This window comes from Chanos chanos, chromosome 9 (genome assembly GCF_902362185.1).
Source record: "Chanos chanos chromosome 9, fChaCha1.1, whole genome shotgun sequence".
In the NCBI taxonomy this organism is placed as follows: domain Eukaryota; kingdom Metazoa; phylum Chordata; class Actinopteri; order Gonorynchiformes; family Chanidae; genus Chanos; species Chanos chanos.
Window position 1 is genome coordinate 260,908 of NC_044503.1, and position 19,909 is coordinate 280,816.

The window sequence follows — 19,909 nt, forward strand, 5'->3', positions numbered from 1 at the left end:
TGACTCAGCCTGTAGGCTCTGTGTAGATTCTACACTAAAGACTAAATCAGCCTGTAGGCTCTGCATAGATTCTACACTAAAGACTAAATCAGCCTGTAGGCTCTGCATAGATTCTACACTAAAGACTAAATCAGCCTGTAGGCTCTGCGTAGATTCTACACTAAAGACTAAATCAGCCTGTAGGCTCTGCGTAGATTCTACACTAAAGACTAAATCAGCCTGTAGGCTCTGTGTAGATTCTACACTAAAGACTAAATCAGCCTGTAGGCTCTGCGTAGATTCTACACTAAAGACTAAATCAGCCTGTAGGCTCTGCGTAGATTCTACACTAAAGACTAAATCAGCCTGTAGGCTCTGCGTAGATTCTACACTAAAGACTAAATCAGCCTGTAGGCTCTGCGTAGATTCTACACTAAAGACTAAATTTGCCTTCACGCCATTACATCGCACTAATGCAATCTGCAGTCTGACTGGCACTCACTGTGCTCTGCTTGCTCACTGTCACTCTCTCATACTCACTCTTACTGTGTGTTCACACTTGAAGCGGCGAGAGTGTCAAAGTGACTGGAAGTCATTCACTTTCTATGTGAGCCAGCGTCTCTCTCTGCAGCGCGGAGCGGTGCATCCTGGGTGGTGTGGGCGTCAGAATAAAGTGAAAGTCCGGTTAACTTTATGGGAATGAGCTGTGACACAGTTCGGCAGTAACCAGGTGGAATTTAGAAGTGCTCCGCTCTAGAGAATTCTAGAGGACACAACCTTGTAATCTTTTGTTCCCACCAAACATTAGTTCCCACTAAACTTCAGTCAGGCACAGGACGACAGTTAGTTTAATGTAGGCTACACACAAATTAACGTTAATGTTAATTAAGGACCAAGGCTAGTAAACGTGTCCTGTAAACTGGGTGTTGAAATTTGACCCAGCACTTAGCATCGAGTAATTATCTCTGGCCCTCTACCAGCTCGAGGTAACGATGAGAGATGTAGTAGACTTGTATCACTAAATCGCTGAATCGCTGGCACAGTTTTGTGCAGATCAGGGATTCTGTTTTGTAGCTAACCGGCCCTCTTTCTGGGTTAGACCTGGCTTGCTGAAAGCAGATGGCCTGGACCCTACTTGGCATGGCGCCGCTATTCTATCAGGCAACATAGATAAATGTTTGAGTCAGGCATGACACATGTCGCTAGAGCAGGCCAGGTCACAGGTGATTAGAGAACTTGCTAAGGAAAAGCCCTCAGAGGCCCACAAGTCAATAACTCCTCTCCCCCACCCTAAGGTTAAGATTAATATGACTAGTTCAAGTTCAAGTTCAAGTTCAAGTTTATTTAGAGCCCAATATCACTGTTTATAGTCTCAAGGGGCTTTACAGGCCACAACAGTCAAATCAAAATATGACGGCACCCCCTGACTTAATCCTCATGGCGGGCAAGAAAAAACTCCCCAAAAACCCAAGAGGGAAATGGGAAAATGGGAGAAATCTTGAGGAGGACCACAGAGAGAGGAGACCCCTCCTTGGTCAGACAGGTGTGCAATAGGTGCCGACCACGTGGGCAGTTACAGCTGAAAATAAATTGGGGCATGAACAAAGGGGATGGTGATGTAGACAGGAGGCTGACGGGGGATGGAAGATGATGACACCAGGATGGATCAGTCCACAGGGCGGGAGGAGTCAGGATCACTGGTGTCTCAGGAGTAGCATGTGTGGCTCGACAGAGAGAGAGAGAGAGAGAGAGAGAGAGAGAGAGAGAGGGACTAGTGATTCAGTTAGTGGAGAGACCTCAGCGGAGACTACTCCCCTCTCTAATCGTCCTAGTCCTCACTGTACCTTAGTTGTATGGCATAACTTGGACTCTGGTTATCCCTCTGACAGCAACAATCTGGCTTTTCCCATTAGTGTGCTTTCACACGCACGCAGCTCACCTCGGTCTAGAGTCACACAGACCATATCTCACAACAACTTAGTTCCAATTCAGCTGACTCCCTCCTCCCATATGAGCGTTGTAAGCCCAATAACCCTACTCTACTCACTCTGCTAACTCACTGTTACTCATTCTACTAACTCACTCTCTCTTACTCACACACTGTCACTTTCACACTCACTCACTCTCACTCACTCTCACTCACTCTCACTCTACTCACTCACTCTCACTCACTCTCACTCTCACTCTCACTCACTCACTCACTCACTCACTCACTGTCACTCACTCACTGTCACTCACTGTCACTCTCTCACTCTCACACTCACTCTCACCCTACTCACTCACTGTCACTGTCTCTTACTCACACACTGTCACTCTCACACTCACTCACTCTCACTCACTCTCACTCTTCTCACTCATTGTCACTCACTCTACTTACTCACTGTCACTCACTCTACTCACTCACCCACTGTCACTCTCTGACACTCACTCTCACTCTACTCACTCACTCACTGTCACTCTACTCACTCACTGTGACTCACTCTACTCACTTACCCACTGTCACTCTCTGACACTCACTCTCACTCTACTCACTCACTGTCACTCTCTGACACTCACTCTGACTCACTCTCACTCTACTCATTCATTCACACAGTCTGTCTACTCACTCACTGTCACTCTCTGACACTCACTCTGACTCTACTCACTCACTGTCACTCTCTCACACTCACTCTCACTCTACTCACTCACTGTCACTCTCTCTTACTCACACACTGTCACTTTCACACTCACTCACTCTACTCACTCTCACTCGCTCTCACTCTACTCACTCACTGTCACTCACTCCACTCACTCACTGTCACTCTCTGACACTCACTCACTGTCACACACTGTCACTCTGTCACTCTCACACTCACTCTCACTCTACTCACTCACTGTCACTGTCTCTTACTCACACACTGTCACTCTCACACTCACCCACTCTCACTCACTCTCACCCTACTCACTCACTCATTGTCACTCACTCTACTTACTCACTGTCACTCACTCTACTCACTCACCCACTGTCACTCTCTGACACTCACTCTCACTCTACTCACTCACTCACTCACTCACTCACTCACTCACTCACTGTCACTCTACTCACTCACTGTGACTCACTCTACTCACTTACCCACTATCACTCTCTGACACTCACTCTCACTCTACTCACTCACTGTCACTCTCTGACACTCACTCGGACTCACTCTCACTCTACTCACTCACTGTCACTCACTCACTCACTCACTCACTCACACAGTCTGTCTACTCACTCACTGTCACTCTCTGACACTCACTCTGACTCTACTCACTCACTGTCACTCTCACACTCACTCTCTCACACTCACTCTCACTCTACTCACTCACTGTCACTCTCACTCTACTCACTCAATGTCACTCACTCTACCAACTCACTGTCACTCTATCACAATCACTCACTCACTCTACTCACTCAGTCTCACTCACTGTACTCACTGTCACTCTCTCACAATCACTCACTCACTCTACTCACTCAATGTCACTCATTCTACTCACTAACTATCACTCTCACAATCACTCACTCACTCTACTCACACATTGTCACTCTACCAACTCACTGTCACTCTCTCACAATCACTCACTCACTCTTCCTCTTCTCTAATCGCTCACACATGCACTCTCTCTGCTGCAGTGGGTTACCCCAAATGTTGAGGAATTCAGATTAATTTTAAAATGTGGTTTAGTTTAGAAAACTAAATTAGCCCACACTTAGAAAGCTTGTCTAATAAACACATTATTGCTCATTTCTGTATTACAGATTTATACTGGGAGACAGGTGTGTGGATGTTTCCATCAGTAACATGCAGTATTTAGACTGGGAAACTGGGATGTTGAGACAGAGAAACTCAGAGTGAATCTTCCTGGATTCCTCTTCTCCACTATGGCCTGTTCCAGACTAAACTAGACCTACTCTAACTAAAAATGTAAAATAAAACAAGCAAAAAATACTACCTGCCCCATTCAGTTTAAATAACCTTTAGTAGAAATATAAGTGAAAACTGAAGAGTTCAAATAGTGTATGAGTAAATGAAAGCTCAGGAGCAGTGTTGACATGGAAACGCATCAATTGTTTTTTGGGATTTTCTTTCTTTTTTTTTTAAATTTTATTTGTATAGCGCTTTTGACATTGGGCATTGTCACGAAGCAGCTTTACAGAAATATGTAAACTGCAGATATAAATTTTAAAAATATAAATATATCCCCAGTGAGCAAGCTGGAGATGACAGTGGCAAGGGAAGAAGTCCCTGAGACAATAGACACGCCCAGCAAACTCAGCCCACAGGATGACAGCACAGCGGCAGACAAAACCGGCCCGTGAGAGGGAGAAAAACACAAACATGGCACCACAGAAAAAACAGTATGAGCATGAGGATGAACTCCGAACAAATGAAGCTAATCACATATATTGTGTTTTATGACAGTTTGGATGTCTTTTCTGATTTTATCTGGGTCAGATGAATGAAATATATCTTGTCTGGTTTGTTTGTGAGGGCGGCTGTGTTTTATGAGAGTTTGGATGTGGTTCCTTATTTTGTCTGGGTCAGATGAATGAAATATATCTTGTCTGGTTTGTTTGTGAGGGCGGCTGTGTTTTATGAGAGTTTGGATGTGGTTTCTTATTTTGTCTGGGTCAGATGAATGAAATATATCTTGTCTGGTTTGTTTGTGAGGGAGAGCTCAGTGTTGTCTAATGTGAGTCCATTAGAGAGTAAATGATTGGTGTCGGCTTACACACACGGGACATAAACCTCAGCCATCTCAGAGTGTGTGGACATGCAGGATTCTCCGTGGACTGTGTCTCTGTCTCTCTGTTCAGTCCCTGCGAAAGCCCAGGCCGTGGTTATGACTGACATTTCTCTGTGTTTAAATGAGCAGCCATCTGCCTGCATTATCACTGCAGTAAGTGTTACGACCCCGTCCAGGCTGGGCTGAACATAAATGTGTGGGACGACCTCCTTTCCCTCATCTCCTTATCTCTTATTATAAATCACACCCCCACCACCAAATCAAAACTGCCTCATCTCCTCATCTCTTATTATAAATCTCACCCCCACCACCAAATCAAAACTGCCTTATCTCTTATTATAAATCACACCCCCACCACCAAATCAAAACTGCCTCATCTCCTCATCTCTTATTATAAATCTCACCCCCACCACCAAATCATCTCCTTATCTCTTATTATAAATCACACCCCCACCACCAAGTCAAAACTGCCTCATCTCTTTATCTCTTATTATAAATCACACCCCCACCACCAAATCATCTCCTTATCTCTTATTATAAATCACACCCCCACCACCAAATCAAAACTGCCTCATCTCCTTATCTCTTATTGTAAATCACACCCCCACCACCAAATCAAAACTGCCTTATCTCCTTGTCTCTTATTATAAATCACACCCCCACCACCAAATCAAAACTGCCTTATCTCCTTATCTCTTATTATAAATCACACCCCCACCACCAAATCAAAACTGCCTCATCTCTTTATCTCTTATTATAAATCACACCCCCACCACCAAATCATCTCCTTATCTCTTATTATTAATCACACCCCCACCACCAAATCATCTCCTCATCTCTTATTATAAATCACACCCCCACCACCAAATCATCTCCTTATCTCTTATTATAAATCACACCCCCACCACCAAATCATCTCCTTATCTCTTATTATAAATCACACCCCCACCACCAAATCATCTCCTTATCTCTTATTATAAATCACACCCCCACCACCAAATCATCTCCTTATCTCTTATTATAAATCACACCCCCACCACCAAATCATCTCCTCATCTCTTATTATAAATCACACCCCCACCACCAAATCATCTCTTTATCTCTTATTATAAATCACACCCCCCCCACCAAATCATCTCCTTATCTCTTATTATAAATCACACCCCCACCACCAAATCATCTCCTTATCTCTTATTATAAATCACACCCCCACCACCAAATCATCTCCTTATCTCTTATTATAAATCACACCCCCACCACCAAATCATCTCCTTATCTCTTATTATAAATCACACCCCCACCACCAAATCAAAACTGCCTCATCTCCTTATCTCTTATTGTAAATCACACCCCCACCACCAAATCAAAACTGCCTTATCTCTTATTATAAATCACACCCCCACCACCAAATCAAAACTGCCTTATCTCCTCATCTCTTATTATAAATCACATCCCCACCACCAAATCATCTCCTTATCTCTTATTATAAATCACACCCCCACCACCAAATCAAAACTGCCTCATCTCCTCATCTCTTATTATAAATCACATCCCCACCACCAAATCATCTCCTTATCTCTTATTATAAATCACACCCCCACCACCAAATCATCTCCTTATCTCTTATTATAAATCACACCCCCACCACCAAATCATCTCCTTATCTCTTATTATAAATCACACCCCCACCACCAAATCATCTCCTTATCTCTTATTATAAATCACACCCCCACCACCAAATCATCTCCTTATCTCTTATTATAAATCACACCCCCACCACCAAATCAAAACTGCCTCATCTCCTTATCTCTTATTATAAATCACACCCCCACCACCAAATCAAAACTGCCTCATCTCCTTATCTCTTATTATAAATCACACCCCCACCACCAAATCATCTCCTTATCTCTTATTATAAATCACACCCCCACCACCAAATCAAAACTGCCAAAACCAACAACTTGCTTACCCGACCAATACAGCAACCAAATTGCAAGACGAGATACCCGGACCACGAGCCCCCAAAATATATGTTACGACCCCAACTAGGGTGGGGTGAACATAAATGTGTGGGATGACCTCCTTTCCCTGTCACCAGAGTAACCGAAACACCAATAACTGCTGGTCAGCTTTTATTATTATGTATAATTATTATTTACAAAACACAAAAGACTTCAGGGGTGAGCAAGGCCAAAATAACAAAGAAAACACGTCTCACTAAAGGAACAGGGGGTAGCCTGACCAAAAGAATCCCAAAATGAAAGACAAATCAACTTCCCTCCCTAACCAACATAAACAGGAGAAAACAGGAACAAAAATAAAACAGCACCCACCCTCTACGAGTGCTGACTAACAAAAACAAGCAGAAAAGAACTCAACTAGACAACACAATTATTTACAATTATTCACAAATTACATTCAATGTGGACACACCACACCAATGTGGACAACAAGGGGTTCCTAGGTTCCTGGGTTCCACTCCACGTTTCTGTATTCGCACCAATCACCTGCCTTCCCTCTACTCACCTGTTCACCATTCTCTCATTAGTCTGTGTTTTAAAAGTCTTGTCTCACCACTCACTTTTGCCAGATTCTCCTCACCACTTTTTGGAAGATTCTCTCACGGTTTCATGTATGTTTTTCTGACTCTTGCTCATGTTTTTGACTTCTGCCTGTTTCCTGGATTTTGCTCTTGTCTTCACAGGCCATGACATGATTAGGCAAATGTTTACAGTGAGTCGTCTGCTAGTGCCGCTCTTCTTCATGCAGGTCCATGAGCTGTTTGACTTTATATTCATCATAATCAGCAGTAGAGAAACGTGTCTTCATTTTCAACATAGAAATGCTTGCACTGGGAAGATGAACTTCAGCTGTTGTTGTCGTGTATGAGGCAGTTTTCCAAAATAAAACCGGTTATTGAACAGCTTAGATATAATTGTTGAAGCCACTGATTTTTTAATGGGCGGGTTGGAAAGGACAAACGTCTGATTTTCTGCCCCACAGCCTGACTGACACCTCACACACACACACACACCTCATGCTACAGATGTTGGGCTATAAATAAAAATATGAAGTACTTAAAATACAATCTTCTCTCTCTCTCTGTCTATCTCTCTCTCTCTGTCTCTGTGTGCGTGTGTGTCTCTCTCTTTCTCTCTCTCTCTCTCTCTGTCTGCGTGTGTGTGTCTCTCTCTCTCTCTCTCTCTGTCTGCGCGTGTCTCTCTCTCTCTCTGTCTGTGTGTGTGTGTGTCTCTCTCTCTCTCTCTCTCTCTCTGTGTGTGTGTGTGTGTGTGTCTCTGTCTCTCTCTCTCTCTCTCTCTGACAGGATTCCAGAGACACTGACACAGCAGGAGAGGCTTCAGGCTTTAGCGGTGAGTGTTTCATACACACAGTTATACACACTTATATACACACTTATACACACACTTATACACACAGTTATACATAAAGTTAGACACACACTTATATACACACTCATACATACAGTTATACACACAGTTATACACACACTCATACACACACTTATATACACACTCATACATACAGTTATACACACACTTATACACACAGTTATGCACACGCATATACACACACATATACACACAGTTATACACACACATATACACACAGTTATACACACTTATATACACACTTATACATACAGTTATACATACAGTTATACATAAAGTTAGACACATACTTATATACACACTCATACATACAGTTATACACACAGTTATACACACACTCATACATACAGTTATACACACACTTATATACACACTCATACATACAGTTATACACACACTTATATACACACACTCATACATACAGTTATACACACAGTTATACACACACTCATACAGACAGTTATACACACACTTATACACACAGTTATACACACACATATAGACACAGTTATACACACACATATACACACAGTTATATACACACAGTTATACACACACATATACACACAGTTATACACACGCATATACACACAGTTATACACACACATATACACACAGTTATACACATGCATATACACACAGTTATACACACACATATACACACAGTTATATACACACTTATACATACAGTTATACACACACTTATACATACAGTTATACACACACTTATATACACACAGTTATACACACACATATACACACAGTTATACACACACATATACACACAGTTATACACACGCATATACACACAGTTATACACACAGTTATACACACACATATACACACAGTTATACACTAGGAATGCAGCGGTCCAGTGGACCCACGGTTCGGAATATATCACGGTTTTTGGGCCACAGTAACAGTACGGTTTCGGTATCTTTATATTTTAGAAAAAAAATACAAACACATCACCCTTTAGACAATGAACTCTTTATTTTGCCAATAGACAAATAAAACTTGACTGGGCTGACAGTGGCAAAGCAAGGCCTGCAGACTGGACTGGGTTTGTTTAAGGTCCTCTTACCTTCGTACTGAACGCTGAATCTATAACGTTCCCACACAGCGGATTTATACAACGGACTATTAGGTCCACATTGTGGAGAAAAAATTCTTAGATTTGGAGAATAAGGTTGTAATGTTACGAGAATAATGTTGTTAATATTATGAGAATAAATTAGGCTACGTGTCATTTTAGAGGGGAAATTTCAGAAGAGCAGCCTGCCGTCTGCGTTAAAATAAGGAATGTGGAGAATCTTGGGAAGTTATACTTTAGTAGGTTTCACAAATAACGACGCCTGAGACAAACAGCAGTTTCCAGAAGCTCAGGCTGCCACTGACGGTCCTCTCGCCTGTCTTGTTAATATATTTTCTTAAAAATTGTTATTTTTTTCTCAAAACTTTACGATTTTATTTTCATAATATTATGATTGTTTTCTCGCAAGATTACGACTTTATTCTCGTAATATTGCTTGAAATCGTAATTTTTTCTTGAAATATGACTTTATTCTCATTAAATTACAACTGTATGCTTTGCTTCTCTGTGTCTTGCCCGCGCTCGCTATCGTCACGTTGAAGCTGAGAGAATATTTGGTTTTAGTTTCCTCTCTCTTCTCCAGCGCGTATTTGCATACAGAGCACTGATTTAGTTTCCCCTCTCTGCTCCAGCTCATATTTGCATACAGAGCACTGATAGGCTCCAGGGAAATTCTGATCCAGAGATGTTCTGTGGATCTGAAGGTACAGCGTGTTGTCTGTAGCGCAATAAGCAAGTTTTGGAAATTACAGGAAAATTACAGGCATATCGTAATACCACGGTTCACGTGTGCGTATCGACTTAGACACACAGTTATACGCAGAGTTATACACACACAGTTATATACACAGTTATACACACTACACACTTATACACACACATGTGCACACAGTTATACACACACTTATACGCACACTACACACACACTTGTACGTCATACACTCATACATATTATACACGCATACATGTCATGCACACATACATATTATACACACATACATGTTATACATACACACATGTTATACACACATACATGCCATGTACACATACATATTATACACACATACATATTATACACATGTACATGTCATACACACATACATATTATACACACATACATGTCATACACACATACATATTATACACACATACATGCCATGCACACATACATATTATACACACATACATATTATACACACATACATGTCATACACACATACATGTTATACACACATACATGTCATACACACATACATATTATACACACATATGTGTTATACACGCATACATGTTATACACACATATGTGTTATACACGCATACATGTTATACACACATACATATTCTACATGCTGTGAGGACCACACAGTGCATGTACACCTGTGAAAAGTTCTACTGTACATGCGTCCATTGTCCCATTGGTTCCATAGTATCCATGTGAGTTTTCAAAGCAGTCATCCAGAACAGTCCTCTTAGTTAGTCAGATAACACTAGTGAAATGTCATGATTGTGCAGTAGGAATGTTAATCTTAATCTTTAATCCTTTAATCTTTAATCTTTAAAGTTAATTTGCTGTTCTTCTGCTGAGCAGTTCTGACTTTTTTTTCGCGAGTTATCTGGCTAACTGAGAAATCTGGGATATCCTGCTTCATGGGACGTCCCTGGGACAGTTTTTAGAGGCTGAAAACCATTCACTCAGAGCTCAGAGCCTGCTTATGAGGTGGTCTTTTGCTTATGAGGAAGTTAAGCCTGATTGATACACTAATTATAAGTTGCTTTGGTTTAAAAGCGTCTGTGAAATACCAAATTGTTAATTGTAGTTATTGATGACTTTTATTGCCAATGAAACAATTACCAATGAACGATATTACCAATGAGACATGTATCGATGAGTTTTGTTTCCAGTGAGACAGTTACGAATTACTAGAGTTCCAGTGTTGTTTCTCTGTGTTTTGTGATGCAGATGGTTTGAAATGACAGTCTTTTATAGTTGTTTTGATTATTTAAGTGAGTGAGAGCATGCTGAACGGCCTGGTGAGGAGGAGAGAGAGCCGTTTCAGCAGAGATGAAAGAAACTGAAGAGTGTTTTTCCCTCTCTCAGGAGAAGAGAAAGAGACAGACAGAAATAGACAACAAGAAAAGACAACTGGAGGATGACCGCAGACAACTGCAGCACTTAAAGGTAAGAGTCAGACAGACAGAGAGAGAGTGAGAGAGAGAGAGAGAGAGAGAGAGAGAGAGAAAGACAGACAGACAGACAGAGAGAGATGGAGAGAAATACAGACAGACAGAGAGAGATGGAGAGAAACACAGACAGACAGAGAGAGAGAGGGAGAGAAAGACAGACAGACAGAGAGGGATGGAGAGAAACACAGACAGACAGAGAGAGAGATGGAGAGAAAGACAGACAGACAGAGAGAGAGAGGGAGAGAAAGAAGGAGAGAAGTGCACACTCATGTTGAGCAGATCGATTAATGAAACAGTAAACTCCACGCTGTGGACAGAACATTTATGAGAACTGCAGTATGAGGAGAGGCAGAGGGGTGACGGTGCCCTGCACTGGTCCAGTAAAAACTGGTCTAAAGTGGAAGAAGCTATGGGAGGACCCTTCTGTTTGTCTGTTTTTCCCTTTGTGTCTGTTTTTCTCTCTGTCTCTACAATAAAAAAAAAAACATTTCTGCATGTCCCTCTATTTGTCTCTTTCTCTGAATATCTCTATGTCACTGACAGCATGTTGATGTATTCAAAGGTGTTAATGTGTTGACCAAAACCTAATCCTACACTATAACAATCTAAGCCTATGTTAGAAACTGAGAGAGAGACCAAATTGGTAATCCAGATCATGGATTGTGTGTGCATTGCTTTGACCTTTTACTTTAGGTCCCGCCCTCTCGCACACCACCAATGGACGGTCATGTACGCTATCATGCCAGAAACATTGGTTAAATTGCATCTCATTCATACCATTAACACTGCAGCAACAGCCAAGCGACCTTAAGAAAGGCGTTACGCCACCAAAACTTGAATGGAAAGAAATAAAGTCAATTGAAAACCAAAATATGGTCACCCTATCTAGTACACTATAAGCAGGCAAGGTCTATTACCCTATAAACAGGCATGATCTAGTACACTCTAAACAGGTATGGTCTAGTGCACTATAAACAGGCAAGGTCTAGTACACTATAAACAGGCATGACCTAGTACACTATAAACAGGCATGGTCTAGTACACTATAAACAGGCAAGGTCTAGTACACTATAAGCAGGCAAGGTCTATTACCCTATAAACAGGCATGATCTAGTACACTCTAAACAGGTATGGTCTAGTGCACTATAAACAGGCAAGGTCTAGTACACTATAAACAGGCATGACCTAGTACACTATAAACAGGCATGACCTAGTACACTATAAACAGGCATGGTCTAGTACACTATAAACAGGCATGGTCTAGTACACTATAAGCAGGCATGGCCTTGTACACTATAAACAGGCAAGGTCTTATATAGTATAAACAGGCATGGTCTAGTACACTATAAACAGGCAAGGTCTTATATACTATGAACAGGCATGGTTTAGTACACTATAAACAGGCAAGGTCTAGAACACTACAAACAAGCATGGTCTAGTACACTATAAACAGGCAAGGTCTAGTACACATTAAATAGGCATGGTCTAGTACACTATAAACAGGCATGGTCTAGTACACTATAAACAGGCAAGGTCCAGTACACTATAAACAGGCAAGGTCTAGTACACATTAAATAGGCATGGTCTAGTACACTATAAACAGGCATGGTCTAGTACACTATAAACAGGCATGGTCTAGTACACATTAAATAGGCATGGTCTAGTACACTATAAACAGGCATGGTCTAGTACACTATAAACAGGCAAGGTCCAGTACACTATAAACAGGCAAGGTCCAGTACACTATAAACAGGCAAGGTCTAGTACACTATAAACAGGCATGGTCTAGTACACTATAAACAGGCAAGGTCCAGTACACTATAAACAGGCATGGTCTAGTACACATTAAATAGGCATGGGGGGTATTTCAGAAAGCAGGTTTAGTGAAAACTCAGAGTTAGTTAACTCTGAGTTAGTTAACTCTGAGTAAGTAGTAAAGCTCCTAATAGAAGAGTCTTGTGGCTTCATTCTCCTTGCAAAACAAAGCCATAGGTCTCTTCTCTTAGGAGGTTTACCACTTTCTCAAAGTGAACTGACTCTGAGTTTTCACTAAACCTGCTTTCTGAAATACCCCCCTGGTCTTGTACACTATAAACAGGCAAGGTCTAGTACACTATAAACAGGCAAGGTCTAGTACACTATAAACAGGCAAGGTCTAGTAAACTATAAACAGGCAAGGTCTAGTACACATTAAATAGGCATGGTCTAGTACACTATAAACAGGCTATGGGGGCTAGACAGATCTTAGGTCAAGGTCAGGAATAAAGTAAGGCTTGCAAGGGCACACAGGGAAACACAAGGGTATATATACACAGACACAACAAGGGAACAAACTAGGGGCAGATGCACACAATAATTAACTAACAAGGTCGACAGCCAGTCAGATCCAACTTGGCTCTGATTAGCAAAGAGACAGGCGCTGTGTCCGAAACTGCTCACTACTCACTGTATAGGGCACTATGTAGCGAGTCCACCATTTTGTAGTGCTGTCTGAATGTATAGTGAGAACCGTTATACCCTATATAGTTCACTCAAAGTATCCCACAATGCATCATGAAAAGTAGGGTACAACCGATGTACCCTACATCGATTGACTAAGACCATCATGCATTGCGGCCTGTCTTGTGAAATCAGGCAAGTCTTTACAGACCAATCAGATGCAGACATTCTGACGTTTGTTTATGTGACAGAAATAAAACAATACAAATATCCGGTGCATAATTATGTTGCAGCATAACATCCAAATAGTGTCCGAAATGTATCAACAGCTGTCTGCCTGTATCCCCCAGTGAGTGTTCTATGTACCAAACACTATATAGTGAGTAGGGGGTAATGAGTAGGGAGAGATTTCGGACACAACGAGGGAGGTAGATTGAGAGACCTGACACCCTAGCCATAGACTCTGAATCATAAAATTCAAAAGTTACCTTAACTTTCACTCATATTAAACCCAGACCATGAACAGCTATGACTCTGTTAATCCAGGCTATCACACTGCAGCGAGAGAGTTCTTTTCCAAACCTTGTAGTTAAAGAGTGCCAAAGAGAGAGAGAAATAGCCACGAAGAATTCTCTCCCACAAAAAGAGCAAGAATCCTGAGAAAGAGGAGAGTCTAAGAAAATCCTTTTAGCAAAGTAGTTTCCTTCTGCTACATCTGTGTTGTATGTGCTTCCTGTGAGGAATGTTTGATGTGTGTTAGAATGTGTTTTAAAAGGTGAAATGGAAAATGTGGTTTGCAGTTCAAATGTCATGTTATTTATGGACAGATTATGTATCTGTGATAGGGTGTCATATTTTATAATTTGGACAATGCAAAGCATCAGGTCTCCAATACACAAGTTCCCCTCCTTCAGCAGCATTGTCACAGTAGCTCTTCTGCAACTGGTCAGAAACTCTCCATCTCAGGAAAACCTTCCACTGAAACACAGCCCATGCGTTTGTTCACGTTGCCCGGTTTGGTTCACCAAGTTAAAGAAAAAAAAGGAGTCCGTCCATCTCTGTCTTTCCCACACAAATTGTGCCCTCACTAAAGCTCTGTTCAGCCCTTACTTCAAAAGTGAACCTAGTTCTCTCCACTTCAAGGTGGTGCTCTCTTTTTGCACTATCTGTCCCTCCATTACTCTAATGCCAATCCATTCCTTTTATTCATCTCCACTTTGGGAAAACGGTGCTGGAACCATTAACAATTTAAGTATTAATTTGAGTTACGCACTATTTACAATTTAAATTTGTTGGTTATTTTTATTTTTGAAAGTTTGATAAAGTTTCATCTGAAGTTATCATTTTTGATATGGCTCCACCTTGCGGCCGACTGAAATAATGTAAGGAGTGTATAACAAGCGGCAGCTGGGTGGGGCTAGAATTGGAGGCACAACAGTTATTCACTGCACTGACTGTGCGAAAGTATCCATACTTGTTTTACCTACCATCTCTCTCCATGCTCTATGTGTGTGTGTGTGTGTGTGTGTGAATTTATCACAGTGTATTTTAGTTTATCTTGGTGTGAGAGTATGTGTGAAAAAGTGTGTGATTTTGTTTGGAGTGTCACATTGAGATGAATGGACATTTTCTGTTTGTGCTAATATAAAGGACCATACATGCTCTACATGGTGGAGTAGACAAAAGATGGCTCTATCTAATGATCTGGGTTCAGTTATGAGATTTGAATCTTAATTGTTCGTATGAAGGGAAGGGTGGAGCTGACCCCAAAGGCACTGAGGATTACCCAGGCACTGAGAATTACCTGGGCACCGAGGATTACCTAGGCACTGAGGATTATGTGGGCACTGAAGATTAACTGGGCACTGAGGATTACCTGGGCACTGAAGATTACCTGGGCACTGAGGATTACCTGGGCACTGAGGATTGCTTGGGCACTGAGGATTACCTGGGCACTGAGGCTCAGCTGTTAAGTAGATAGATAGATAGATAGATAGATAGATAGATAGATAGATAGATAGATAGATAGATAGATACTGATACTTTATTATTGCCACACAAAAATGTTGGTGGTAATTGTTCTGGTACAGCATGTTAGCTCAGTTCCAGTGCAGACAGAAAGAGAGAAGAACAAGCATACAGGCCCATAAACCATTATAGCAACACACACAGAATGGAAACACATGAATGTGAGAATATGTACAGTGAATATATATGATATGTATAGGTCAGTTCCCCAGCATATCAAGTATCCCAACAGGAAGTACAATGATTGATGTACCCATGCAGACAACTCCGGTCTGAGTTCAGTCGAGTGCATACAGTGCATTCAGGTCAGCGTATGGGATCTTGTGGCAAAGGGGGCTAGCAAGGGGTGTTGTTCCAATTGCTGTAGGAAAGAAGCTGGAAAGAATATGAATCTGTAGCGCCTTCCAGAGGGGAGAAGCTGGAAGAGCTGGTGGGCTGGGTGGGAGGGGTCTCTGGTTATTTTAGCTGCCCAGTTGAAGGTGGGCTTTATACACAGTGAGTTGACTGGGGGAAGGTCATAACCAGTTGTGCTGGAGGTAGGGCATGGCAGCATGGCCTGGAAATATTGAGATATTTTTAGGCTATATTGTGATTCACGATATATATCGTAAAGCACTTCATAAATGATTGTCTTATCATTTTGATGCATACAATCACACCAATATGATGATTCTAGTAGTCCTTGCAACATATGTCAGCGTTAAAACATTCTTGTTTATATTCATTAGTGGTTTCTATTGGAACAGTTTTAAACTTGCATACAAAAAGGGGAAAATCACAACCAAGTTAAATTTAACAAAACAGTAGTTATTCAACACCTTTCTTGCGATACCAAAACCACTGCCAGACCATGGATCCAGTGCTGTTTTTTTGGGAACCAATTCGTCTGCTTTCATCTTCTATTACCGTTTCTACGCATAAACTCACTTTGGCACTTCACTTCTTTCGCTCTCTCCAGGCTCTTTCCCTGTTCCCACCAGATACAAAAACACACATCTCACCTACAAACATCACACACACTTGCCCAGGAGAGTGGTCTGGATGGGCGGGCGAGTGTGTGTGACGTATGTATGTGAGTTTTTTTCTTTTTGTGTCTGTGAGAGGGAGAGGGCCATAGGATAGAGCAAGAGAAGCAACACGCCAAAGCGAGTCTCATGCTGGCAGCTTAAAAAAAATTACTTGACAGTTTGTACTTGATGTTTGCGATATAGTCATTTAATACTTTTCACATAGAACAAACCACGATACATCGAGTATATTCAAAATATCGCCCACCTCTAGTTGGAGGCTTTAGTGACAACCCATTCCAGTTTCCTCTTGGTGTGACTGTCTGAGCTTCCATACCAGACAGTGAGAGATGATTGAGGATGCTCCATATGATGGCTTTGTAGAAATGGACCAACAGGTGTTTTTGACATGACACCTCTCCGGTTGCCTGAGGAAGTACAGTCTTTGCTTGGCATTTTTTGATGATATCATTAGCGTTGATTTTCCATTTCAGAGTGTTACTGATGTAGGTGCCGAGGAATTTGAAGGAGTCTGTCAGGGTTATGAGTTGGTCAGTGATATGAACCGGGGCTTTGACGTTTGTCCGACCCCTTAGGTCTATGGCTATTACCATAGTTTTTGAGGTATTGAGTAAGAGGTTGTTGTTGCTGCATCAATGTACAGCCCAATTCACCTCTTGGCTGTACAGAGTTTAGTCATTGGGATTTGATAAGTCCAGTGGAAGTGATGTATCGACGGATCTGTTAGCCCGATAAGCAAACTGAAATGGGTCCATCAGTGGGGATAAACAGGACTTCATGTGGGAAAGTAGTAAGTGCTCAAACACTTTCATAGCCACTGAAGTGAGGGCAACTGGTCTGAGGTCACTGAGGCATGTTGTTTTGGCTGACTGTGGGACACTGTGGGACTGCACACTGTCGTAACAAGGTGTTGGAAATGTCAGTGAGCACTGGGGCCAGTTGATTGGCACAGTGACTGAGCAGAGCTGGGGTGAGGGAAGGCGGGGGGGGGGGGGGGGGGCATGTATGGACCATATTTTTACCGTGGTGGACTTTGGTTTAACAGTTTTGAGTTTCTGTTTATGCCGCGGGACAAGGAACAGCATTTGGTAGTCAGACTTTCCAAGCAGGGCTCTCGGGTAGGCACAGTAAGCTGACACAACTGTTGTACAGCAGTGATCCAGTATTTTATCTTTTCTTGTGGGACATGTGGTGTGCTAGTTCACTGATGGCAGTATTAGCATTAGCTTGCGGTGGGATGTAAACACCAGTTAGAACAATGGATACAAAATCCCTTGGGAAGTAGAAGGGTCTGCATGTAGTGGTTGGGAACTCGAGATCTGGGGAACAGGGCTGTTGTGCTATGGTGGAGTTGGTGCACCAGCGTTCATTAATCAAAAAACATATGCCCTCACCTTTAGATTTCAAATACATTTTAGCTAACCTGTTGGCTTGAAGGATAGTAAAACCTGGGAGTGTTACAGCTGCATCAGGGGTGTGCTGATCCAGCCGGGTCTCGGCGAGGCAGATGGCAGAGCATTCCTTGTAATTCCAGTTGGTTTGGATCAAAAGAAGGAGTTCGACCATTTTATTCCTGAGCGATCTAACGTTGGATAGAAGCAAAACCCGTAGGGTTGGTCGCTTTCTGAATCTGGTGATTGTGCTGGTACGCTGTCGTCCAGTTTTCCTACCTGTTGGCAGATTATGCCAAGGAAGGCCTGTTTGCCCAGGCACGGCCTTAATCCATAATTCATCAGGGATGGAAAGATGTTGTGGGATAAATAATCCATACAGTTTCTCACAGATGTCTAATAGATCCAGTCTGTTGTATTGATGTATACATGTTGATTTCCGTACAAATAACACCAGTGAAAGTGAGAGACACAGGAGGGACACAGGCGCTCCACTGGCTTCCGGTAGCAGCCCGCATCCAGTTCAAGACACTGGTGCTGGCCTACCTGGCCACAAGAGGCTCTGCCCCATCATACCTTCAGTCTCTTATAACGCCATACACCCCAACTAGGACCCTCCGCTCCACGTCCTCCAGACAACTGACAGTCCCCTCACTCCGGGAACCCGGCAGCCGCTCCTCCCGACCACGCCTCTTCTCCGCCATTGCCCCGAGATGGTGGAACGACCTCCCCCATGCAGTCAAGACTGCGTAATCTCTTACCATCTTCCGCAGGAAACTGAAAACCCACCTCTTTAGAACACACCTGTCCCCCAATGCCTAACCTCCCTTCCCTAGAGGAAAAAAAAAAAAAAAAAAAAAACCTTTGTCTTGTATTTCTGTTTGTAAAAGTATTCCAGGGGCGCAATGCGAAGGGGCAATTCGACGCTCAGTCTTATTATGATCTCTGTTGAAGGTATTAGAAATCCGACTGATGCACCAATTGTAGGTCGCTTTGGTAAAAAGCGTCTGCCAAATAACTAAATTGTAAATTGTACACAGCAACCGAGCTTGTATCTGGACAAGCCTGACGGCCATCATCTTGGACAGAGATGTCTCCACCAGTTCTCCCATTACTCACTCTCCCTGAGAACCCAGTCATCAGGGATGGAAAGATGTTGTGGGATAAATAATCCATACAGTTTCTCACAGATGTCTAATAGATCCAGTCTGTTGTATTGATGTATACATGTTGATTTCCGTACAAATAACACCAGTGAAAGTGAGAGACACAGCAACCGAGCTTGTACCTGGACAAGCCTGACGGCCATCATCTTGGACAGAGATGTCTCCACCAGTTCTCCCATTACTCACTCTCCCTGAGAACCCAGTCACTCCCGTTCCACTGCTGACCTGCCCTGTGGCAAATCTGATAGCAGTTAACCAAAGAGCCGGGCAGTGGGGTAGGGACATGTCTTATTTGGTTAGTCACCAGGGTTTGGGCAAATTTTTTACAAATAGAAATTTTGAAGTAAATACAGCATCACAGACAGAAACATCTACTCAGAGATCTCTGCATTTTTGCATCTACAGAGCGATCTCTGCGTTCTTAC

The 19,909-nt window shown here is 42.3% G+C and overlaps 1 protein-coding gene across 1 annotated transcript in view; it reads left to right on the forward strand.

Annotated features, from left to right (window-relative positions):
- Positions 1 to 4,216: 4,216 nt before the first annotated feature.
- The window catches only part of palm1a (paralemmin 1a), a 24,029-nt gene continuing 8,336 nt past the window's right edge, over positions 4,217 to 19,909 (forward strand). The window contains exons 1-3 of the mRNA XM_030784151.1: positions 4,217 to 4,311; positions 8,069 to 8,114; positions 11,347 to 11,427. Of these exons, the coding sequence (XP_030640011.1) occupies positions 4,217 to 4,311; positions 8,069 to 8,114; positions 11,347 to 11,427 (222 nt within the window). The remainder of the gene's footprint in view (positions 4,312 to 8,068; positions 8,115 to 11,346; positions 11,428 to 19,909) is intronic.